Source organism: Equus przewalskii, chromosome 1 (assembly GCF_037783145.1).
Source record: "Equus przewalskii isolate Varuska chromosome 1, EquPr2, whole genome shotgun sequence".
Classification (NCBI taxonomy): Eukaryota; Metazoa; Chordata; class Mammalia; order Perissodactyla; family Equidae; genus Equus; species Equus przewalskii.
Window position 1 is genome coordinate 76,555,783 of NC_091831.1, and position 20,233 is coordinate 76,576,015.

The 20,233-nt window shown below is 40.4% G+C and overlaps 1 protein-coding gene and 1 non-coding gene across 2 annotated transcripts; both read left to right on the forward strand.

The window, feature by feature from the left end:
* The first annotated feature begins 2,168 nt into the window (after nt 1–2,168).
* On the forward strand, nt 2,169–20,056 carry TOMM20 (translocase of outer mitochondrial membrane 20). The gene is made up of 5 exons (XM_008515056.2): nt 2,169–2,670; nt 7,166–7,212; nt 9,464–9,545; nt 15,346–15,488; nt 16,944–20,056. Exons 1-5 carry the CDS (start codon nt 2,550–2,552, stop codon nt 16,986–16,988), a joined length of 438 nt encoding a protein of 145 aa, XP_008513278.1. The 5' UTR covers nt 2,169–2,549; the 3' UTR covers nt 16,989–20,056.
* LOC139078484 (small nucleolar RNA SNORA14) lies at nt 3,138–3,272 on the forward strand. The gene has a single exon (XR_011531454.1). It is a non-coding gene; the product is annotated as a small nucleolar RNA SNORA14 (small nucleolar RNA).
* Nucleotides 20,057–20,233: the final 177 nt, after the last annotated feature.

Consider the following 20,233-nt stretch of genomic DNA (forward strand, 5'->3'; position numbering starts at 1 on the left):
TTTTCATGTAGAGCCCTGGACTGGGGTGGAAGGGCATCCTGTTCTTGCCCCGGCTCTGTGGCTGTGTGTGCAGGACCCTGGACAAGCCTCTCAGCCTCTTTATCTAAATCTTTTGATTGGTGAAATAAAGGGCTTGGACGAGATCAGTGGTCTCACACTTCTTTGACTATGATCTGCACCAGCTTTAAGTTTGCATCATGACCCGTACAAACATGGATATATCTAACTGACATGAAAGTTTCACGTGACAGTACTGGTCCCTACTACACCGATTGCCATCTGATATTTTTTATTCTATTTTATTAAAAATACTGGTTATGGTCCACTATGGTCATTCCACAACCCACTAATGATTCCACTGACAAACACGTGCCTAGGGGCTTCCCAGGCTGTTTCTGTTTCAGGATTCTATGCTTCTAGGTGTTTTACAACAGGTATTTAAAAATGTAGAGTGGTCATGCAGAGTGGTAAATGAGGTAAACGAGGTAAACGTAGAGGGAGGGATTCAAAGGTGCAGATGTTGCTCTAACGGCTTTGCATAAACCTGCTGCCTGGTATCCTGTACTCATAGTAGTGACCTCAACATTTACATTGCATTTACTACACACAACACAGGGATAGAGATGAGTAGCATGTTTGTTTACTCAGGAGTCATACTCTAACGGCCACGAGGTCTACTCAGATTTTCAAGACAGTCAAGTTCTAGGCCTCATGTCTATCGCCTTGGACAAGTCCTTTCTGTTCCAGCACACCTGAGGCTCAGGACGTACCTCTCAGTTGAGGTTCACTGACAACTTTGGGGGATGGGCAGAATGAGAATGTGTGTGTTCGGGGTATAAGCAAAGGCTTTTTGTGTTATTCTGTTGTGTGCAATCCTCTGATGCCAATCATTTTCTCTGCTTTGGTTACGTACGCACCTCCATACTCTGCCTTCCCCCACCCAGTGCAGGCAATGCACACATACCTTTGGTCTAGTTTCCAGTATTCCATAGGGTCTCAGGTTCATCATCACTTAAGCAGAAGGGCTTTCCCAGACTCCTGGACTAGGTTAGGACCTCCAGCTAAATGTTTCCATAAGTACCCTTGCAATGACTTCTGACACCAACTACCCAGTTAAGCCAAACTTCATAGGTTAAGGGCCCAGTCTCCTATAAGACTGCCCTCACTTCAGACATCAGTCACAAATTTGGGGGGTCTCCAGGTCACTCTTTCCTGACTAGCTAGCTACTAATCTGTGGGTTTCCACTACCCCCTCAGGTTCAGTAATTCACTATAAGGACTCAGAACTCAGGAAAGTGCTACACTTAGGATTACAGTTTTACAGCAAAAGGATACAAATCAAAACCAGTCAAAGGGAAAGATAGAAAGGGAGAGGTCTGGGGGAATCCCAAAGCTTCTGTTGCCTTCTCACTATGGAGTCACACCACCTCACCCTCCTAGCACGTGGCACATTGATGTGTACCTACGAGTATTGCCATCCTGGGAAACACCTGCTTCTGTGCCGAGTTTTTATTTGGATTTCATTATGTAGGCCAGGAGAAGTTGAACTCAATCTCCAGCCACCCCGCTCCCCTCCCCAGAGGTAGGGCTGGTACGACATGGATCAAAGTCCCCACCCTGTAACCACACAGTTGGTCTTTCTGGCCTGCCAACCCCATTATGAGCCATCTCCCTAGCATAAACTGTCATGGCCCACCATGAGTTTCTATCACTCAAGGGGATAAGAGGATCCCTCCCAAGACTGGGGACAGAGGGCCAGCCAAATTCTTTACTACACGACGTGTACTTCTCTTACCATGCCTCTCATCAATTTCTAGTTATTTAATGTCTGCTTTCTGCCCAAGGTTGTGTCCTTTTAAATTTAAACTACATATATGTTTTCGGTGGCTATAAAACAACTCACGTTCTCTATTTTTTCCTTCAATTTCTTTTACCACCTATATTTTTCCAGGAACTGCTCCATTTAATTTTCTTCCGCTCCTCATGAGACTATATTGCAACATTCTTTTGAAGTTGAATCACCAAATTATGGAGCTTGTTGCACAATGGATTGTGACTGACCTTGAAAAGCAAATTCAGTTAAATTCAAATAAGAGTCACAGGTTGCCTGAATTATACAAAAATAAAATGAAGCATTTGACGTCAGCAACCTTCCATCTTTGTCTGACACCCACAAGGAAGTCAGCTACAAACTCTTCTGAGTCTGTGCACGCCGGCCACACAGCCCCCTCGTTACATCACGCTCAGGGGCTTTTAAGGAAACGCGTGATCACTTGCAAAAACCTCACACCGACGCGGACACCCGCGCCGGGGAGCCTTTGCCCGGTGCGCAGGCGCAGAAGCGGTGCGGGCGTCTCCGCTCAGGCACTGCCGAGGACGTCCCCGGGGGCCTCGGACGTCTAGGGCCGGAAGTGACGCGTGTTCGGCCTTTCCGCGTCCCCCGCGGCGGGCGTGAGGTCTGAGCGGGGCCGTCAGCTCTGAGGGTTCGCGGCCAACGTGCTTGTTCCCGGACCCCGGCGCCGCCGACCCGGCTCCTCGGTGGAGAGAAGATGGTGGGCCGGAACAGCGCCATCGCCGCCGGTGTGTGCGGGGCCCTCTTCATCGGGTACTGCATTTACTTCGACCGCAAGAGACGGAGTGACCCCAACTTCAAGAACAGGCTGCGAGAACGTGAGTGGGCCCCCTCGGCCCCGGGCTGCCCCCTCCGCCGCTGCCCCGCCGCGCCGCCCTGCTCAGCTCTGCTCAACCCTTCTCTGCGTGCCCTCCCCGCCGGCGAGCCGGGGGCGTCGGGGCCGCGCGCGGGCGGCCGCGTGGTGTTGCCCGGCCCGGCGGCCGCCAGCAGACCGACCGGAAAAAGGCGATGGCGCTGGCCGCGCGCTCCCGGGGCGGCTCCTGGCTCCTGTGCCTGCACGATTCCCTCCATTTTGGAGGGATGGCTTTTCCCATTTTGTTTTGCCCAAACGCCTTTCCCAGATGAATGCGCTCTCGTTTGTATTATAATGTAGGGTACGTGTGGGCCGGGGTTTTTTTTGGCCATTCACCTTTTGAACCTCTGTTCTTAACTCGAAAGTCGTGTTTTTTGTATTTTACGGGTTTGTGCTTGAGACTAAATTCACACACCCAACGCGGTATCATTGTCGCATTCTTAAACCCTCTTGGTAGCTTCGCTCTAAACGCTTCCAAGATATGAGTGAATGCTATAGAATTTGCAGGGGAGTCCAAAGGGCTGCGCTCCTCATGTGGCTCAGTCTTATTTCATACCTGCGACATCTTTTAAGAGAGATCTACAAGAGGAAAGTCGTGTCACCAAATCCATTGTCATCTTTGAGTTTCGGAGGCATACGCGTGTGCAGCAGTGGAGGAGCAAATTTGTTGCACTAAGAAATATTTTTGTAACTTATCTAGGTTGCTCAGTCAAAATAGTTTCTGAAATTAAAATTGATGTGTAAGTTACTAAAGTCTAGAACGTACAAAGAAGTGACTATCCTATTTCATACTGTTTTATTAAGTTATAAGAAGTCATTTCTGGTGTTGCCTAGCCACACGTGGCTGGGGACTAGCGTGTTGAACAGTGCTGATCTTATACCATCTATGATAGGAGCGCTAATTCTAGCTCTCTCACATTTTGGGAGGAAGGGATATGGAGGTAGTTTATTTTATTTACGGTTAGGTAGACTGATGGCAACAGTGCTGTTTTGGATTCAGATACTGAGTTTCCAGGCCCAAATTAGTCACAGATTAGCAGCATAATCTTGGCCTTTCTGAATCTTAATTTTCTTAGTTTGTGAAATGAGGCGATGCCACCTTCCTCTAGTTGGTTTTGTGAAGATTAAGATGTTTGAAGTGCCCACCACCATTCCTAACGCAGGAAAGGCCCCTCCGTAAATGCTGCCTGTAAATGTAACTACAGGGATGTAGATGATTTTCCTACAGATTTAAAAATAGTTGGGGTGTGTGTGGAGGCAGAGCTGGAAGAATGGATTAACCCTTTCTTCCTTTGGAAACACTGCAAGCCTATTCTTGAAAACCTTGAGAAAACTATAATTTTTGGTTGAAGAAATCATAAAAGCTATCATCTTAGACAACCTGAGAAATGTGTTATTTTCAAAATTCCTTTTCCATCATTTTAAGTCAATAAATTTTTTTTCTAGCTTTAGTAGTAGCCTAATGGTTTAAATGGTCAGGCTTGAGTTAGTATTAGCTGAGTAACCTTGGGCAACCGAGTTGAAGTTTTTGTTTCCCTCTTGTAAAGATAAATGTAGAGTTTAGTACAGTCCCTGGCACATGGTAATTGATGGATGCTAAAGATTGTTTATGAATATAATTATTATTTGATATTTTCTTTAGCAAGGAAAACTTTTGCTCAGAGAAATTTTGTGTTGGCTGATTTTTTAAGAACTTGAGGGTGTTTTGTATTGGTGGAATGAAATTGATTTCAGTTTAGTTAGTTTTGACTTTTTTCTAGTCTAATTTCTAATAGAATATTTACATCTGCAAAAAAGGCAGAGTTTCTCAGATCAGTCATTTTGGCTTGTTAGTGTTCCTGATAATTTTTTTTTAAAGAAAAGAGGCTTAAGTTGTTTGCAATAGGTTTGAGGTTAAATCTGGGATTCTAATTTATTCAGATTTTTGTCTTCCATTAGCAAAAGCGGATTATGAGGACTCTTAGAGTATAATTTTTATCAATCTAAATAATCCTTAATAAATGAAAATTAATCTCCAAATTATAGTGCCAACTACAGGTGTGTTTCATTATACAGCACTGTTTAAAATGATTCATCATTTTAAAATATATTAACTAATTTCCTTACTTAAATGAATGCTTTAAGAGTGATTTAGATTTGTGGCTTTTAGTAAGCTCATGTTTTATGTGTATTTTTTAAAGTAGACAAAATCTGTTTTAACTTGTTAGGTTTACACAGTACTTGGGATACTTGCAAATATTGAGTCCAGGCCTGATTTTGCTGATTGAATGTGTACGTTGGTTTTTCAGTCTCTTACCATCTGTACTTTATCACAGAGATACTGTATGATACTCTCTGAAAATAAGTTAATGTAACAAGTTAATTGTCTTATGAAAACTGAAGCCAGAAAATAGGGATGGTAATAGTACTTGTCTTCATGTTACTGTGAGGATTAAATAAGCTAATTAATAACACAGAATAGTATCTGGCATGTAGCATCTAAAACATACTGAGTGGTTACCCTTAACATCTAAGTGTTCCTTGTCTTCATGTCCAGTTCCTCTGAAGTCTTCCATGTCTCTTCTAGTCTCTTTTTTTTTTTAAGGGAGATTGGCCCTGAGCTAATATCTGTTGCCAATCTTGCTTTTTTTTCCTTCTCTCCCCAAAGCCCCAGTACATAGTTGTATGTCCTAGTTCAAGCCATTCTAGTTCTTCTGTGTGGGATGCTGCCACAGCATGGCCTGATGAGCAGTGCTAGGTCCTGGCTCAGGATTGAAACGGGTGGACCCTGGGCCGCCAAAGCGAAGCACGTGAGTTTAACCAGTTGGCCACGCGGCCCGCCCCCTCTTCTAGTCTTAATACTCTCCTTCCAGCACTAGTCTGTACCTTGGTATGTAGTAATTAGTCTGATATCATTCATCATTTTCTGCCTAAATAGGGCTGAACAAAACCCTTAAACAAATTGAGGGTTGAATATGCTGTGTGTTCTGTTTCCGCAGAGTGAGTTGCTCAGTGACGAACAGCTAGGAAAGGAAGTTTGTTAGAAACGTAGGCAGTCTTCAAATTAATATGTAAGATCTGCTTTAACCTATGTTTTTCTGTTGAAACTGCTAGAATTGTGTTTAAGCCTTAGAGTTTCAGCACTTCGTGTATTTTGGGGGCTAGGGTTGGTAAGAGATGCTGGTGTGGTTAAACTCGGTTTGTAAGGGTAGTGGGGAAGGAAGCTTCCCTGGCAATAGTAGTTAACCTGTCTGCAGCTGGGCGGACCGCTCACTGCCTCTTTAGTCGGCATCAAGACTTGGATCTGTAGAATCCTTGAAGGTTTTCAGAGCACATTTGCTTGTTTTATGCCTTTTGTTTCTTGGAGTGGCCTTATCTTTGGCAAGTTAAGAGATTTATTTGCTGAAAATTACCCAGGTAATAAGTATTAGAGCCTTAGCTTTCTTAGGTATGCCACCTGGTCATTCTCCAGGTCCTTGGTGGTTTTTAGGAACTAGTGAAACTTCCTTCTGTAGGTATTTAGCATAGCATAGCTCCTTAGCTGAGGAGTGGGCATTCAGCTGTCTCAATACCAAGTGCTTATATGGCATGTTATAAATCAGGCACTATTCAGAAGTTCATTACATACTTTAACTCATTTAATCCCCACAACAACCAATTTTCCATACATAGAAAATGAGCAGAGGTTACTGTAACTTTCCCAAGGTCACGCTGCTAGTTAGTGGAAGAGCTGGCAGAGAAGCCCAGGTTTCCTCCATGCCAACACCCTTTTACAGGGGTATACAATTAAATAACAGTTTAAAATACTGTGTCTGTTACTGATTTGGTTTTAAGGGTTGACTGATGATTAAGATTTTAAACAACACCACTTACTCCTAAGATTTGTGGTATAGCTGTTTCGTATCAAAAACAAGACAGGTTTTTTCTTCACTAGTCAGCAGTGTTGACAAGAATTGAGCAGTGCTTCCCCCCCTTTTTTGCCAAATGCATAATTACTGTGTTTATTTTTTTAAGAAAACTTTCTCAAATGGTGATCCCCCCCGCCCCCGTTTAAGAGTGCCAGATAGTTTCCAACATTCAGTAAAGATAGAAGCTGTTACATTTCAGTAATAAAACTCCCTAACAGCAGTGGCTTAACTCTTGCTGTGTTTGATGACCTGTGTAGGTTGGGGGTGGGGGGCTTGCTCTGCTTTTGGTAATTACTCAAGAGACCCAGCTGTTGGAACTGTCTCCATCTTGTAAATTGCTGATCCTGGTGCCCCAGAGGGAAGGAAAAAGCTCCTGTGCAGAGATGTCACATTGCCCATAGCTCATTGACCAGAACTATTCATATGACCCTGACAGACCACAAGGAGACCAGGGAAGAAGAGAGCTGGAATCGGGAAGGTTTTGCAAATAGAATGAATGACTGCCACAGCAGTTAGACTTCTTTTGATTCCCATTTTACTAATGATAAAATGAAAATACTACATTTCTTGCAGGAAGAAAGAAACAAAAACTTGCCAAGGAGAGAGCTGGACTTTCTAAGGTACTGCGTAATCTGTTTTTTTTAAAGTCTACTTCAAATATGTATTTTGAGAAAGCTAGTTGATATTAGACATTGATTTTTTTTTTTTTTTTTTTGTTAAAGATTTTATTTTTTCCTTTTTCTCCCCAAAGCCCCCCGGTACATAGTTGTGCATTCTTCGTTGTGGGTTCTTCTAGTTGTGGCATGTGGGACGCTGCCTCAGCGTGGTCTGACGAGCAGTGCCATGTCCGCGCCCAGGATTCGAACCAACGAAACACTGGGCCGCCTGCAGCGGAGCGCGCGAACTTAACCACTCGGCCACGGGGCCAGCCCCTAGACATTGATTTTTTATATTAAAATATAATTTGTTGTTTTGGGGAATAGTTAACTCAGTTCAACTGCGGATTATCTAGGCCTTCATTAGCTCCCCTTTGTTAGCCATAATAGCAGACAGCTTGTTATATGAGCAATATTTAAGGAACGATAAGATTATAGTCTCCAGAAGACATTTATACCAAAAGATTCAAACTTAGCTGCTTCAAAATGATAAAACATTTATTAATTTAATTTTCCTTCTTCCAACATCTTTCAAAAGAAGGACATGCTGTTTGTTTCAAAAGTTACATAAATTATTCACACCCACTGATCCAGAATCCCACCACCTGGTAAATTTTTACCTTGTTATAATACGTAAGTGTAGATATAAATCTTTTCATTCATTTTTTCTTTTCATAGTCCTGTGTTCATGATTATTTTTAATGACTACATAGGTTTATCTGCTTGATAAAAAATGTTCTGTGGCATGTGTAAGTAAATATAATTGTTGTGCATATAGCTTTTCTTTTTCATTGAACTTAGTTCCATTATCTAGGTTTCCAGGACTTGGACTACTGGATCAGTAGTGGTTTTTTTTTTTTTTTAAAAGATTTTATTTTTTTCGTTTTTCTCCCCAAAGCCCCCCAGTACATAGTTGTATATTCTTCGTTGTGGGTCCTTCTAGTTGTGGCATGTGGGACGCCCGCCCCAGCGTGGTCCGATGAGCAGCGCCATGTCCGCGCCCAGGATTTGAACCAACGAAACACTGGGCTGCCTGCAGCGAAGCGCGCAAACTTAACCACTCGGCCACGGGGCCAGCCCCAGTAGTGGTTCTTTTTAAAGCAAGTCGAGGCAAGGAAAAATTAAATCAGTAAATGTTGTCTTTGTTATTTTGAAGCAGTAGTCAACACAGCTAACTGACTGTGTTGATACTAATGATAATATCATTAATAATGATGATAATGAAGTAAAACTAGGAAGCAACCACTTTGTTCTATTAAGTCCAAACCACCTTTCTGAAATATATATGTTCATGATGCTTTTAGTAGCCTTTTCTTTCTAAGGATATAGGGAAATAGATATATTATAGACATGTGCATTGGTGTATCAGTTATAATCACATTCTTGCTGTATGCTGGGATAGTCTGTGAACGATGTCTCCATTTTGAGAAATTTAAATTTGTTCACCTATCTTGTTAATAAGAGCGTATATAGTATAATTCAAGAACCAAAAACTTCCATTAATAGAGGGTCTTTTTAATACCAAAGCCCAATAAAATGAGGTATGCTTCTAGTAGGTTTACGTTTTTTAAAAAGATAGGCCATATAGCTGGTGGTATTATATATTACCATAATCATTCAATCTGGTAATATGTAACAAATATAAAACAAAAACACAGAAATGCAAGCTTATTTAAATACAGCTACTTGTGATTGTTTATAATAGCAAAAAATTAGAAGTAGCTCAAATGACTAACAAATAGATCATGATTATGCAATCATATATTCTTCAATGGTATATTCTATTGCCGTTTAAAAATAACTAATCTTTTAGATGCACGTAAAATCTGTACAAAATAATATTGGATCAGAAAAGATTGATTATAGTTATGTAAAAATTTATAATGCGATCAAAAAATAGTGTAAACAGTAAAGAGCATATTTTATGGTTGTGATGTTTGTATTTTTCGTTTTTTACTTTAGGTTTGATTTACGGCTTTCTAAGAACTGTTCAGATACCAGTTTGATCAATAAGTATTTTTTTCTTGGATTTATTTGAATGTAGTAGATACCAAACTCTAATACTTGAGATTGTTGTTGAAGAGTAATTTTCTTTTTATATTTTAGAATTAGCTATTCAATTTTTAGTTGTTTTATTTTTAGTGGTATGATTTTCTGTGTATTGGTTATTTCCCCTGTCGTAATTTTGTCATACTAAATATTCCATTTCAAACAGTTACCTGACCTTAAAGATGCTGAAGCTGTTCAGAAATTCTTCCTTGAAGAAATACAGCTTGGTGAAGAGTTACTAGCCCAAGGTAATAGTCATTAAAAGACTAGGAAACTAGATAGAATTCTTCACACTAATATGAATTTATGGTGGTAAGGGGCTTTTTTGGTGTAGTAAGGCTGTTTTTTTAAAAAAAGGTATTCTAAATATTTCAAGACAAGTTTTTAGGCATTTAATAATGTGAGGACTGTTTTATTTAAGACTGGCTCTAAAAATAAATATTTCTTGTGGGTTATCACTCTCCATAATAATAATTTGAATGAGTTTTAGGTTTACTTGATGTATGATGGAGAGAAGATAATAAGTAATCTTTACAAATGAGGTTACTTTGTGTTTGTGTGTGTGTGTGAGAAAGACTGGCCCTGAGCTAACATCTGTGCCCATCTTCCTCTGCTTTATATGTGGGACGCTGTCACAGCATGACTTGATGAGTGGTTTGTAGGTCTGTGCCTGGAGTCTGGACCTGCGAACCCTAGGCCACTGAAGCAGAGCATGCGAACTTAACCACTGTGCCACCAGGCTGGCCCCTAAATGAAGTTACTTTTAAATAGTTTGGAGAATATAGTCATAGTGCAATATGTAAATAGTAACTGAAGGAATATGATCTAGGAATATCCTCCCTCAACTCCTTCATCTAATCTTGAAGTCTTTTCCAGTACTTACAGGAAGGATTGGTTAATATAAGTCCCAGAGAAGATTAATTACCTGAGCAGGGTCACACAGTGAGTTCTTGGTGGCCTGGTTTCAGAACCAGTCAGTGATCTAAATCTGATCCGGAGTTTAGGCTTTGTGCTTTATGTATTCCATCAATAGGATTAAGAGGTTTTTATTAAAAAAAAAAAAAAACTGCTGTGAAATTAAAATGGTCAAATTTATAAATTTGAGAACTATAATTCATTCAGTAATTTAGAGTCTTAAATGTATTTATAAATTTCTTTGGTGTCAAATTAGCTTTTTATCTCAAAAGTAGCTTTGAAGTAGTTGCTGTCATAAGTAAAAATAGTATCAAGTGTTAAGTTTTTTAATTCTCATTGCAGTATCATAATAGATTTAGAGAGTATTGAACTATGTGATGCAGGTCATTTGTGGTTTTTTATTTGTTTATTTTATAAGACGAGATTAAGTGTTTAAAATGGTGGTGACCATCATTACTTTTTATCACATGTCCCTTTTGCCAACGAATACTTTTTCTTTTTTCTTTTTTCTTTTTTTTGAGGAAGTAATTGTCTTTTATTTAGATGGTATAGTAGGCTGATAAATATTTAAATAAAAATAGAAATGCCTTACCAGAAGGTAATTGTGACTTTTTCCTCCGATATAGTAAGGAAAATATGAAGTTTAATCACAGGGCAATAGTAAAGCACTTAAATCCTCCTAAAGATCATTTGAGGGGCTGAGTATAATTACATTACTTTATTATCTGAAAAGGAAAATCTGCATGATATCGTTGTTTTTTAAGGATATAGATTGTAATATTCCAGTTAATGTAAACAAATTCTCACAAGTTTTTCATGCTCATAGAGATATTTATTTGATACTATCAAAATCTTCTAGCCCCCAAAATATAAACAATATTTTAAATAATTTTATTTATAATTTAAGATATTATAATGTACTCCTATTACTTACATTTGGATTGTCTTGGTGATCCGTGCACTGTGGTCGTCTATCTGACTCGAGCCGTTGGATCCAGGTCGAGGACAGTTACTCAGGGTGGTCAGGGGAGGGGAGGTCAAGGGGGGACAGGGAAGAGTTGTCTTTTTTTCCCAAACTCATGTTCCACACTTCAACCCAAAACACCCAGTGAATTACTTAACAGCTTAGCTGCCAAGCTGTCTTTCTTCTGATAGAAAGTACCAACTCAACCTAAGGTAGAAGACTTAGGTGGATAGAATTAGGAAAAAGTCAACATCAAAGTAAGCCAGGTGAAAGCGTAAGCAATTTGGGCAGTGAACTTCATTGCTTGGCAAGGTCTCCTTCATCCAGGGGTCTTCCAGAAGCATATTCCCTTAACTGAGTAAGATCTCATCTCAGGATATGTGAATGGGATCAAGTCTGCAAGTGCAGAGAGGAAATAGTTCCACCTGCAATGAGTTGCTGTAGTTGTTTATTAACTGTTTTCAGTGTATTTAGAAGTATTTGGAGGTGTCTCAGAGGATCTCCTATGTTGTATACATACCATTCCAGTAGCAGCTCTATTTCCATTTAATAATCAGAATTAATGTCCCCAAGCAAACAGTGTAATCCACTCTATTGCTTCTAAATTCAGTGGCGTGAGAATCCAGTGGCCAAGTGGCATCTTAATTTCCGAGTTGATGGGGCCATCATGTCCCCTGATGAAGTCCAAGCCCATGCAGAAGACATAAGTCTTTTTTTAATATTTTCCATTTTTAATACTTCTTTGTAGAGTTCTGCTTTCTTCAATTTGAATACCTCAATCTTTAAATTTTCTCGAGTGAAAATGTTGCAGCAGGCAATTCCTCTTCATATCCCAGTCTTTAGTCCCTTATTTGGTTAGATTCTTCTTATTCAGGGGTTTGAAAACTTTGTGTTTACTGATTTGTTATAAAGGGTACGGCTCAGGAGCAGCCAGATGGAAGAGATGCATAGGGCAAGGTATGGAGGGTGGGGGAGGGAGTGAGGAGCTTCCTTGGCCTCTCTGGCTGCCCCGCCCTCCTAATACTGATGGGTTCACTAACACAGAAGCTCAAGAAATAATTTCTTGACAAAATTAGAATTTGCTCAGTTTCACCTAGAGAGTTATAAATGGCCTTCATTAAAGTTGCCTGCTAAGAAGGATTAGAAATGAATGAGGAGAACCAATCAAAATGTCCGTAAGTGCAGAACGCGGGATAGATAGCAATCAGGGAAACGTTTCAGGTCTCCTTTAGGCCGCACAGTTCAGTTCCCTAAAAGGGAGGGCATTCTGCTCAACTCTGAAGCAGTGCTTGATACCAAGTGGTGACTTTGGTCCTGTACCACTGGGTTTGATCTTCCTCTGCTGTGTAATAGATAGATTATATGATGCATTCGATGCTGTTGATATTAACAAAAGGTACCACTTATGATCTGGCTATCCAGTCAACAAAAGTTGTAGCAACATCTGCTTTTCACAGGAAGGGAGCCCAAGATGACAGGTAGACTGCCATTGACTCTTTGTCAATGTATAAATGTATCCTGGATATATAGGATTGTTTAGCATTGTTGGACCCACAGAAAAGATAATTGCCAGTGCTGATTAGGGTTGGAAGAGATTTAAAGCCTTTTGGTGTCTATTCACAAGAAGGAACTGACTGTCAGCGGGTCACTTGATTACTACCCATCGACTGGATCAATGCACAACCCTGGGTTGGATCTCATGATGGACATCATTGTTACATAATTTCATTCCCCATGGAAGTAATTGACTGGGCGGGTCAAGATGGTGGCTGCCCATATCCAGGTGACAGTGGCTAACACGATCAGGAGGGTATCCAGGACCAATGTATGGACAGGATAATTGCAGTCCCTGAAGTGGCAGTGGAGGTTCAGCCATTCCTCACCTGAGCTCAAAGACATTAAGAAAGCGCTTGGAAAGCCATACGCATACACTGGTGTCATGAGACACCTCATGGTATTCACACTTTTACCCAGAGGGTTTCCCGACTTCCACAGTGGCCAGTTGGTGAAACAAGAAACACACCATCATATGTTGGATTCAAGACCCTGGAAGGAACACCAGGAATGACAGTCACCTTACCCATCTTTCTCATCAGTTGGCAAGGTCAAGCACGTGAAGTGTGATGGTGGAGACGTTCCCTAAGGCACACTTAGTGCCCTCAAGCTTGGGGTCGTGTAGGGTATGACAACTGAACCAATCTATAGGAAGATAAAGTACATGTGTAGGGATGGTCTGAATACGTTTTTCTAAAGTCATGAGTTGCTTTCGTAAAGGCTCAGACCAAGTTTTTTTGTAGTATCCTTGATTTTCTTGATAGTATGCCATTCTGTAAAGAAAAGTTGAATATGGAGGAGGTTCAATAATACAGGCAAGGGTTCTGAAGTTAAGGAGCCCTAGGCTTAATAACTTGAAGCAAATTCTTAATTTCTCTAAGCCTCCGTTTCTTCAGATAGCGAATGAAGATACTGCTACTACCTAAGAAGATTGTTGTGAAAATGATGTGAACCTGTTCATATAAGACACCAAGAACAGTGCCCCTGGCACCTAGTAAATGTTAGTAGTTCTTAATATTAAGGCAGTGAAGATAACTCTGGGTGATACTATAAGGATGGATATATGTCATTGATTTGTCCAAATGCATAGAATGTACAACACCAAGAGTGAACCCTAATGTAAGTTATGGACTTTGATTATGGTGGGTCACTGTAGTTCAGTAGCTGTAACAAAGTACCACTCTGGTGAGGGTTGTTGATAACAGGGCGGGGTGGTGGGGAGAGGCTATGCATGTGTGGAGGCAGGGGACATGTGGGAAATCTCTGTGCTTTACCCTTAGTTTTGCTGTGAATTTGAAACTGCTCTAAAAAAATAAAGTCTTAATAAAAAAATTTTCCAATGGAGTTGTTTTTCAATAAGGTACATTAAAAGGATTTCCTGCATAGAAAACTCCTATACACAAGAACACTTAATTTGAAACCTTTTGTCTGTGTGTGTCTGTGTGGAAGGTTGGCCCTGAGCTGACATCTGTTGCCACTCTTCCTCTATTTTGTATGTGGGATGCTGCCACGGAGTGGCATGACAAGAGGTGCCAGGTCCGTTCCTGCGATCTGAACCTTCAAACTCTGGGCCGCTGAAGTGGAGCACGCGAACTTAGCCCTACGCTATCAGGCTGGCCCCTGAAACCGTATTGAATAGCACAAAGTTATTTGCTCAGAGAATTTGGGGCAGTTCTTTGGAGTTTGATTTAATACAGAATTAACTGAGGATCGAGACCACATGGCAGGCACTTATTATTCAGTTAAGCGAACCTTCAAAAATAGACCTTATGGAATTTTTTTTTTCTTTCAAAAGTAATGCATCTATTGTAGGATAAATAAAAAGAAAATAAATCCTGCCACTCAGGGATAATCACTGTTTTATCTGCTTCTTCCTACCACTTCATTATTATGGCGGTTTTTCCTGCTAGCATTACTTTAAAAATAATTTTTTTTCTACTTGCATGTGGTAACATTCAGATGGTATAAGGGCTTAGTTTACAATGAAATTGGGCCTGCTTTTTACTTCGGTCCCCAATCTTCCCGTTCTCTCTTCTTATAGAAAAGTACTGTTCCATTGTTAGTCATTTCTTATGTAATCTTTCAGAAATATTCCAAATATATAACTAATAACATACTTGGACCTTTCTGCACCTTGCCCCTTTTTTGCATGTGTATTGGAGATACTTGCATATCAGTACATATATTCTGATTTCTTTTTTTTTTTTTTTAAAGATTTTATTTTTTTCCTTTTTCTCCCCAAAGCCCCCCAGTACATAGTTGTGTATTCTTCGTTGTGGGTTCTTCTAGTTGTGGCATGGGGGACGCTGCCTCAGCGTGGTCTGATGAGCAGTGCCATGTCCGCGCCCAGGATTCGAACTAACAAAACACTGGGCCGCCTGCAGCGGAGCGCGCGAGTTTAACCACTCGGCCACGGGGCCAGCCCCCTGATTTCCTTTTTTAATGGCTTCATAATATTCCGCTATGTGGATGAACTCTAGATTATTTCCAAGTTTTTACTTGCACGGTGTTTTTGGTCTATATCACCTGGAGATATAGGGAAGACTTTAGAGTTGAATTTTTGACAGAGGCAAAGGCGTTCCACGTTTCATGTTATTTTTCTGTAAATCTTCCAGCTGAATATGAGAAGGGTGTCGATCATCTAACAAACGCAATCGCCGTGTGTGGTCAGCCCCAGCAGTTACTGCAGGTGTTACAGCAGACGCTTCCACCGCCGGTGTTCCAGATGCTTCTGACTAAGCTCCCAACCATTAGCCAGGTAAGAAGTTGAAATATGAAATAGGAGTAGAACCTGAGAATGAATTTAGGGACATTGGCATTTAAAAGTGAGCCCAGTGAACGTGATGAAATCGGGAGACTCCTCCGTGTGATGAAGATAGCGCTGGAGAGAGCAGTGCTTGGAATTTTCTTCCATAGGAGAAAAACATTCAGCTGAGTGGGCATAAGGTCTAGGGATCGAGTCCTAGAGGTGGTCAGGAAGTGTGTCTCTCAGTGTTTAACTCTCAGGCCTTTGTAGTCAAATCCCATGATTCAGGCCACTCTGGCTAATTTCCAAAACTAGCTTTCTCCCTACTCTTGTGAGACCGTGCATTCAGTTAGGTGGCCTGGTGGGGGGTACAGGAGCCAAGACGGCATAGCCTGGAACTTGGATCATGAAGGACTGTGGCTTCCCTCTGACTGCACTTGTCTGAAGGCCCTGGTGCCTCTGCTGCTGCCAGGTGGGCTTGGCGCTTGGAACTCTTTGACTACATCCCCAAATGCAAAATGCCATTGTATAAAAGATTATACATAACTTGAGTTAAGTAAAATGTGTTCTGTTAATTTTTAATCCTTCCCAGGGAGCCCAGATGAGTCTACTTTTTGGAATAATAGCATGTCTACTACATGTGTTAATTTCCACAGTTGCTGTGCTTAAAAATTAGTAAAATGATTGACTGGTTAATTCTCCAAACTGATCTTTACTCAGCTAAATTGGAAAGGGACTGGAAAGAAAATTAAGGTCCCAAAGATTGAAGGGAAACAGTTGAAAAACTAAGCTGTTGATATTAATCCTTTTATTTAGACTAATGTGGTCCCCAGTCTGTCTATATCAGAATCCTCTGTTGAATGTTATCTGCTCTTTGAAAGGCAACATAGCATAGTGCTTTTGCAAAACTGACCTGAGGGTGATGTCTTCTGAAATATGGGGAAATTTAGGATGAAGCCTGAATTTCTCTCTGTAAAAATGGCCTCCTTGACTCAGTTAACTTGTTTCATGTTATCTGGAAATGTTATCAGAATGGCTAATTTTGACTGTGTTCCTTCTTTGTATAATGACTGAGCGTTTCCAAGCCAAAAGGGGAAGTATTTGGAGCATAGAATGATCAGTAAAGCACTCATCAGTATTCTTAGTTTACGTGGGAGTGAAAAAAGATTTTCAGTTCTTTCTGGTTTCAGTTTTGTAACTGACTAACTTGTATCACAGTATGATGTTATGCCTCCTTTATTAACTTGAATTCTGGAATGGGACTGATGCCATTCATACTGTGCGATTATCGCATAGTGTGATCATTATTTTCTTAGACGATGATAATGTATAAAGTGTTAAATGTTGAAATCTCAGAATGGGTAAATTTGAACAAGGTTTGATTGATTACAAAGAGCATTTTATGTTGAATTTAGAATCCTGATTAAATGCTTATGATACTTATAAGAATTAATTTCTCTTTTTCAGAGAATTGTAAGTGCTCAGAGCTTGGCTGAAGATGATGTGGAATGAGAAACGTCAACGTGATAATCCCAATTAAAAATATTTTTAAAATCTTAACTCGGAAGATGAACAGCTCTAGGGGAATAAGGGCAAATATGCTTGTTATGGACTGTCCTACACTGAAATCTACCAAAGTTAATTTTTACTTTGTGTAGATCCATTTGTGTGTTTTATTTATTTTTCCAAGTGGAAAGTGTGTTTTGATAGAGAGCTTTTCATTTTATAAATACACTATGAGTTACCGAAATATCATGGATTTTCTTTATTCCTAAAATGTGCAGTTAAAATATACATGTAACATTACTTATATTAATAATACCCAGTGCTCAGTTTTCAAAGATAGGGAAAAAAGTATAGGAGAAAACTGAAGAATGCACATTTTTTAAGCTAGTGTATTTTGCTATACATCAGAAAATAGAATGAAAACTTGATTTTGTTTATCAAAACTGAGCATTAAAACTTCGAGAGATCATTTCTTTCCTTTTAATCTCCTAAATATCCCAGATGTGCTGCTGTGCTGTATTAACAGCTTCACTCCCGCCCTGTGTATCGGTCTTGAAATGTTTTTTTTAAATCAGTGGACTTAATGTGTTGTGGGTATTTATCTCCTTGTATTTTAGATACATGTAGTTGCAAATAGCACCAGGAGTTAAGTCTGCACACCACTATTCCAGCTGTATGAGCTTCCCCAGTTAGTGTCTGCCCACTTTGCTCATTTGTAAAATGAAGGAATTGGCCTGCTAACTCAGAGCAGTGTTCCTTTCAGCTTCTGGTTTTTTTCTCTTCAAGATCTTCGAGTCCACCTTCCCCTGAGGTGTATATTTGTTTGGGCAACCAGGCCTTGCATTTTTTCTACTCTGAATTTTGCATGCTTGCCTGACTTAGTATTTCTGAATTGATTTTTTTTTTTTTTTAAGGAATAACGTGTTGATTTTCACTGAATCATATGGTTCTGTCACTACTCTTGTAAATTAATCTGAAACTTAACCTTTGAGGTAACTGGGATGATATGCTTGTAAAAATGTTCTCCTTTGCTTTTATCTTCTGTGTACCTCTTTAATCTTCCTTCAGTCTGATTCATTTATCTTGTTATAATGAGAATAAGGTGTAACCTTGTGGCTGAGGGACTTGCAAAGAATGGAGGTAATGTGGAGCTCTTATTCTCAAAATAGTGACATATCTGCAGTCACAGATTCAATATCAGACTTGAGAATAAAGATTCTTGGTATTTAGTGTCGTCTGTTGAACTGAGCAGCATTTCTCATTGTACAGGTTCCCTTTATTCTGTCTAAAAATCTGTGGAGAGATCTCAAAGACTTTTCCTGTGTACTAGACTTTTTATTTTGTTTTACTTACAGAGTTTTTTTAACCTTAACCTCAGGTTTTTGTGGTGGTTGTGATATAGTGGAAAAAGTTTGGAATATGGTTCTAAGTTCTGCCTCTGGATAGTCACACGGCCTTGGGCAAGTCATATTACATCTCTGAACTTAACCTCCAGTATTCTCATGTATAAAATTAGAACGTCAGGCTAGGCGATCACATGTAAGGACTCTTTGTCAGGTATCTTCCAGGTTTGTGGTCCTGAACCCTTACACAGTGTGCTTGTTTTTTTTTTATTTTACACTCAGGGTGCTTTTGGGGAGTGGGGGCTGTGGAACGGTGACCACTACAAACATGCTCATTAGTCACTTCTACTAAGAGGACCCCAAATCCAAAGCACTGTGGTGGTGATTGGTCAGTGATTGACCACACAGCCAGGAAACAATCTTCTATCCTGCACCTGCCCACACAGAGGGAGTTTTCAGAGCAGGGGCAGTCAGGAAAGAGAAGAGTGAATACAGAGTCGGAGGGAATATAGGAGAAGAGCATGGGGCAGCCGGCTTGCAAGAGAGGAATGGGCCCAGAAAAATGAAGGACTGGGAGGGGAGTGAGGGGTCATTTCAGATTTTGGGAGGGTGTGAAGATTCTGTATGCCCTTGAGAATTAGAGGGCTGTTCAGGCTGGATATGACTTGACTTTCTGAAAAAAAATGTTTTGATCTACTGTTTGTTGAAAAGGCAATGATATCTTCACTTTAGAGCTGAGTATGCCAAGTACATTTTCTTATTTAAATGACAGCATTGGGGCTTTAAAATTAGGTAACACCTTTGAAAGCTGGCTGTCTTATGAAAAATCAGACAAAAAACTCCAGCATTTTAGGGGCCGGCCCCATGGCTGAGAGGTTAAAATTCTGCATGCTCCACTTCAGCAGCCCAGGTTCACAGGTTTGGATCCCAGGTGTGGACCTACTCCACTCATCAGCCATGCTGTGGAGGCGTCCCACATACAAAATAGAGGAAGATTGGCACAGATAGGAGCTCATGCCTAATCTTCCTCAAGCAAAAAAAAAGAAAACCAAACTGGCAACAGATGTTAGCTCAGGGCAAATCTTCCTCCTAAGAAAAAAAAACAGCCTTTACCCCACCAGACGTGTAATTGCTGAACAAACCCTGTTTCCTATCTGAAGTTTTGCACAGTGACGGAACCAGGCAGTTGTGATGCTGGCCAAATGGTGCTCAGCCCAAGATATAAGTAGATTGATAATGTGAGTGTGCCCCTGTGATAATATTGCACACTTGTATAGAACCTTTGGAAATGAAAATATGTATTAGTGCCTGTTGGCATGCTTCATTGGGCAAAGGCCTGTCTGGATCCACAATTTGTACTTAAAGCATTTAACATGCAGGCTTACCTGGCAGTATCAATGCTATTCTATTAACTAGAACTTAGGTTCACGTTTAGCTTACATAAAGCGTGTAAAGCATAGTACACTGTGCGTAGTAGGCAGTCAGTAAATGATTCCTCTTACTCCTTGGTGAGTTTGCTGTTTTTACCATCTTCCTGCCTGCCTTTCTGACCTTGAATCAACCTGTGGACCAGAGTGTGTTAATGAAATGTTACTGGAGAAAAGATGTTGAGAAAATTGCTAGACCTTGCAGGTATCATACAAAATTTTCTTTCTTGTAATATAAAAAGTGCAGTTTTATTATTGCTTGTGCCTCAACTGTTTAAGTGAATATTAAAGGGCTTGGAGAAAATTGTGACTTGGTGTACATTTGCAGAAGTGAATTCTGTTGAATTTGATACCTCAAAATAGTGCTCCCTGACTTTCTAGGTTAACATCCCTTTGAGAATGTTGAGAGCTGTGCAGCTTCTGTGCAGGAAAATGCACATGTGCCTTTGACTTCTCGGGCTTCACGGATCCCGGATTAAGA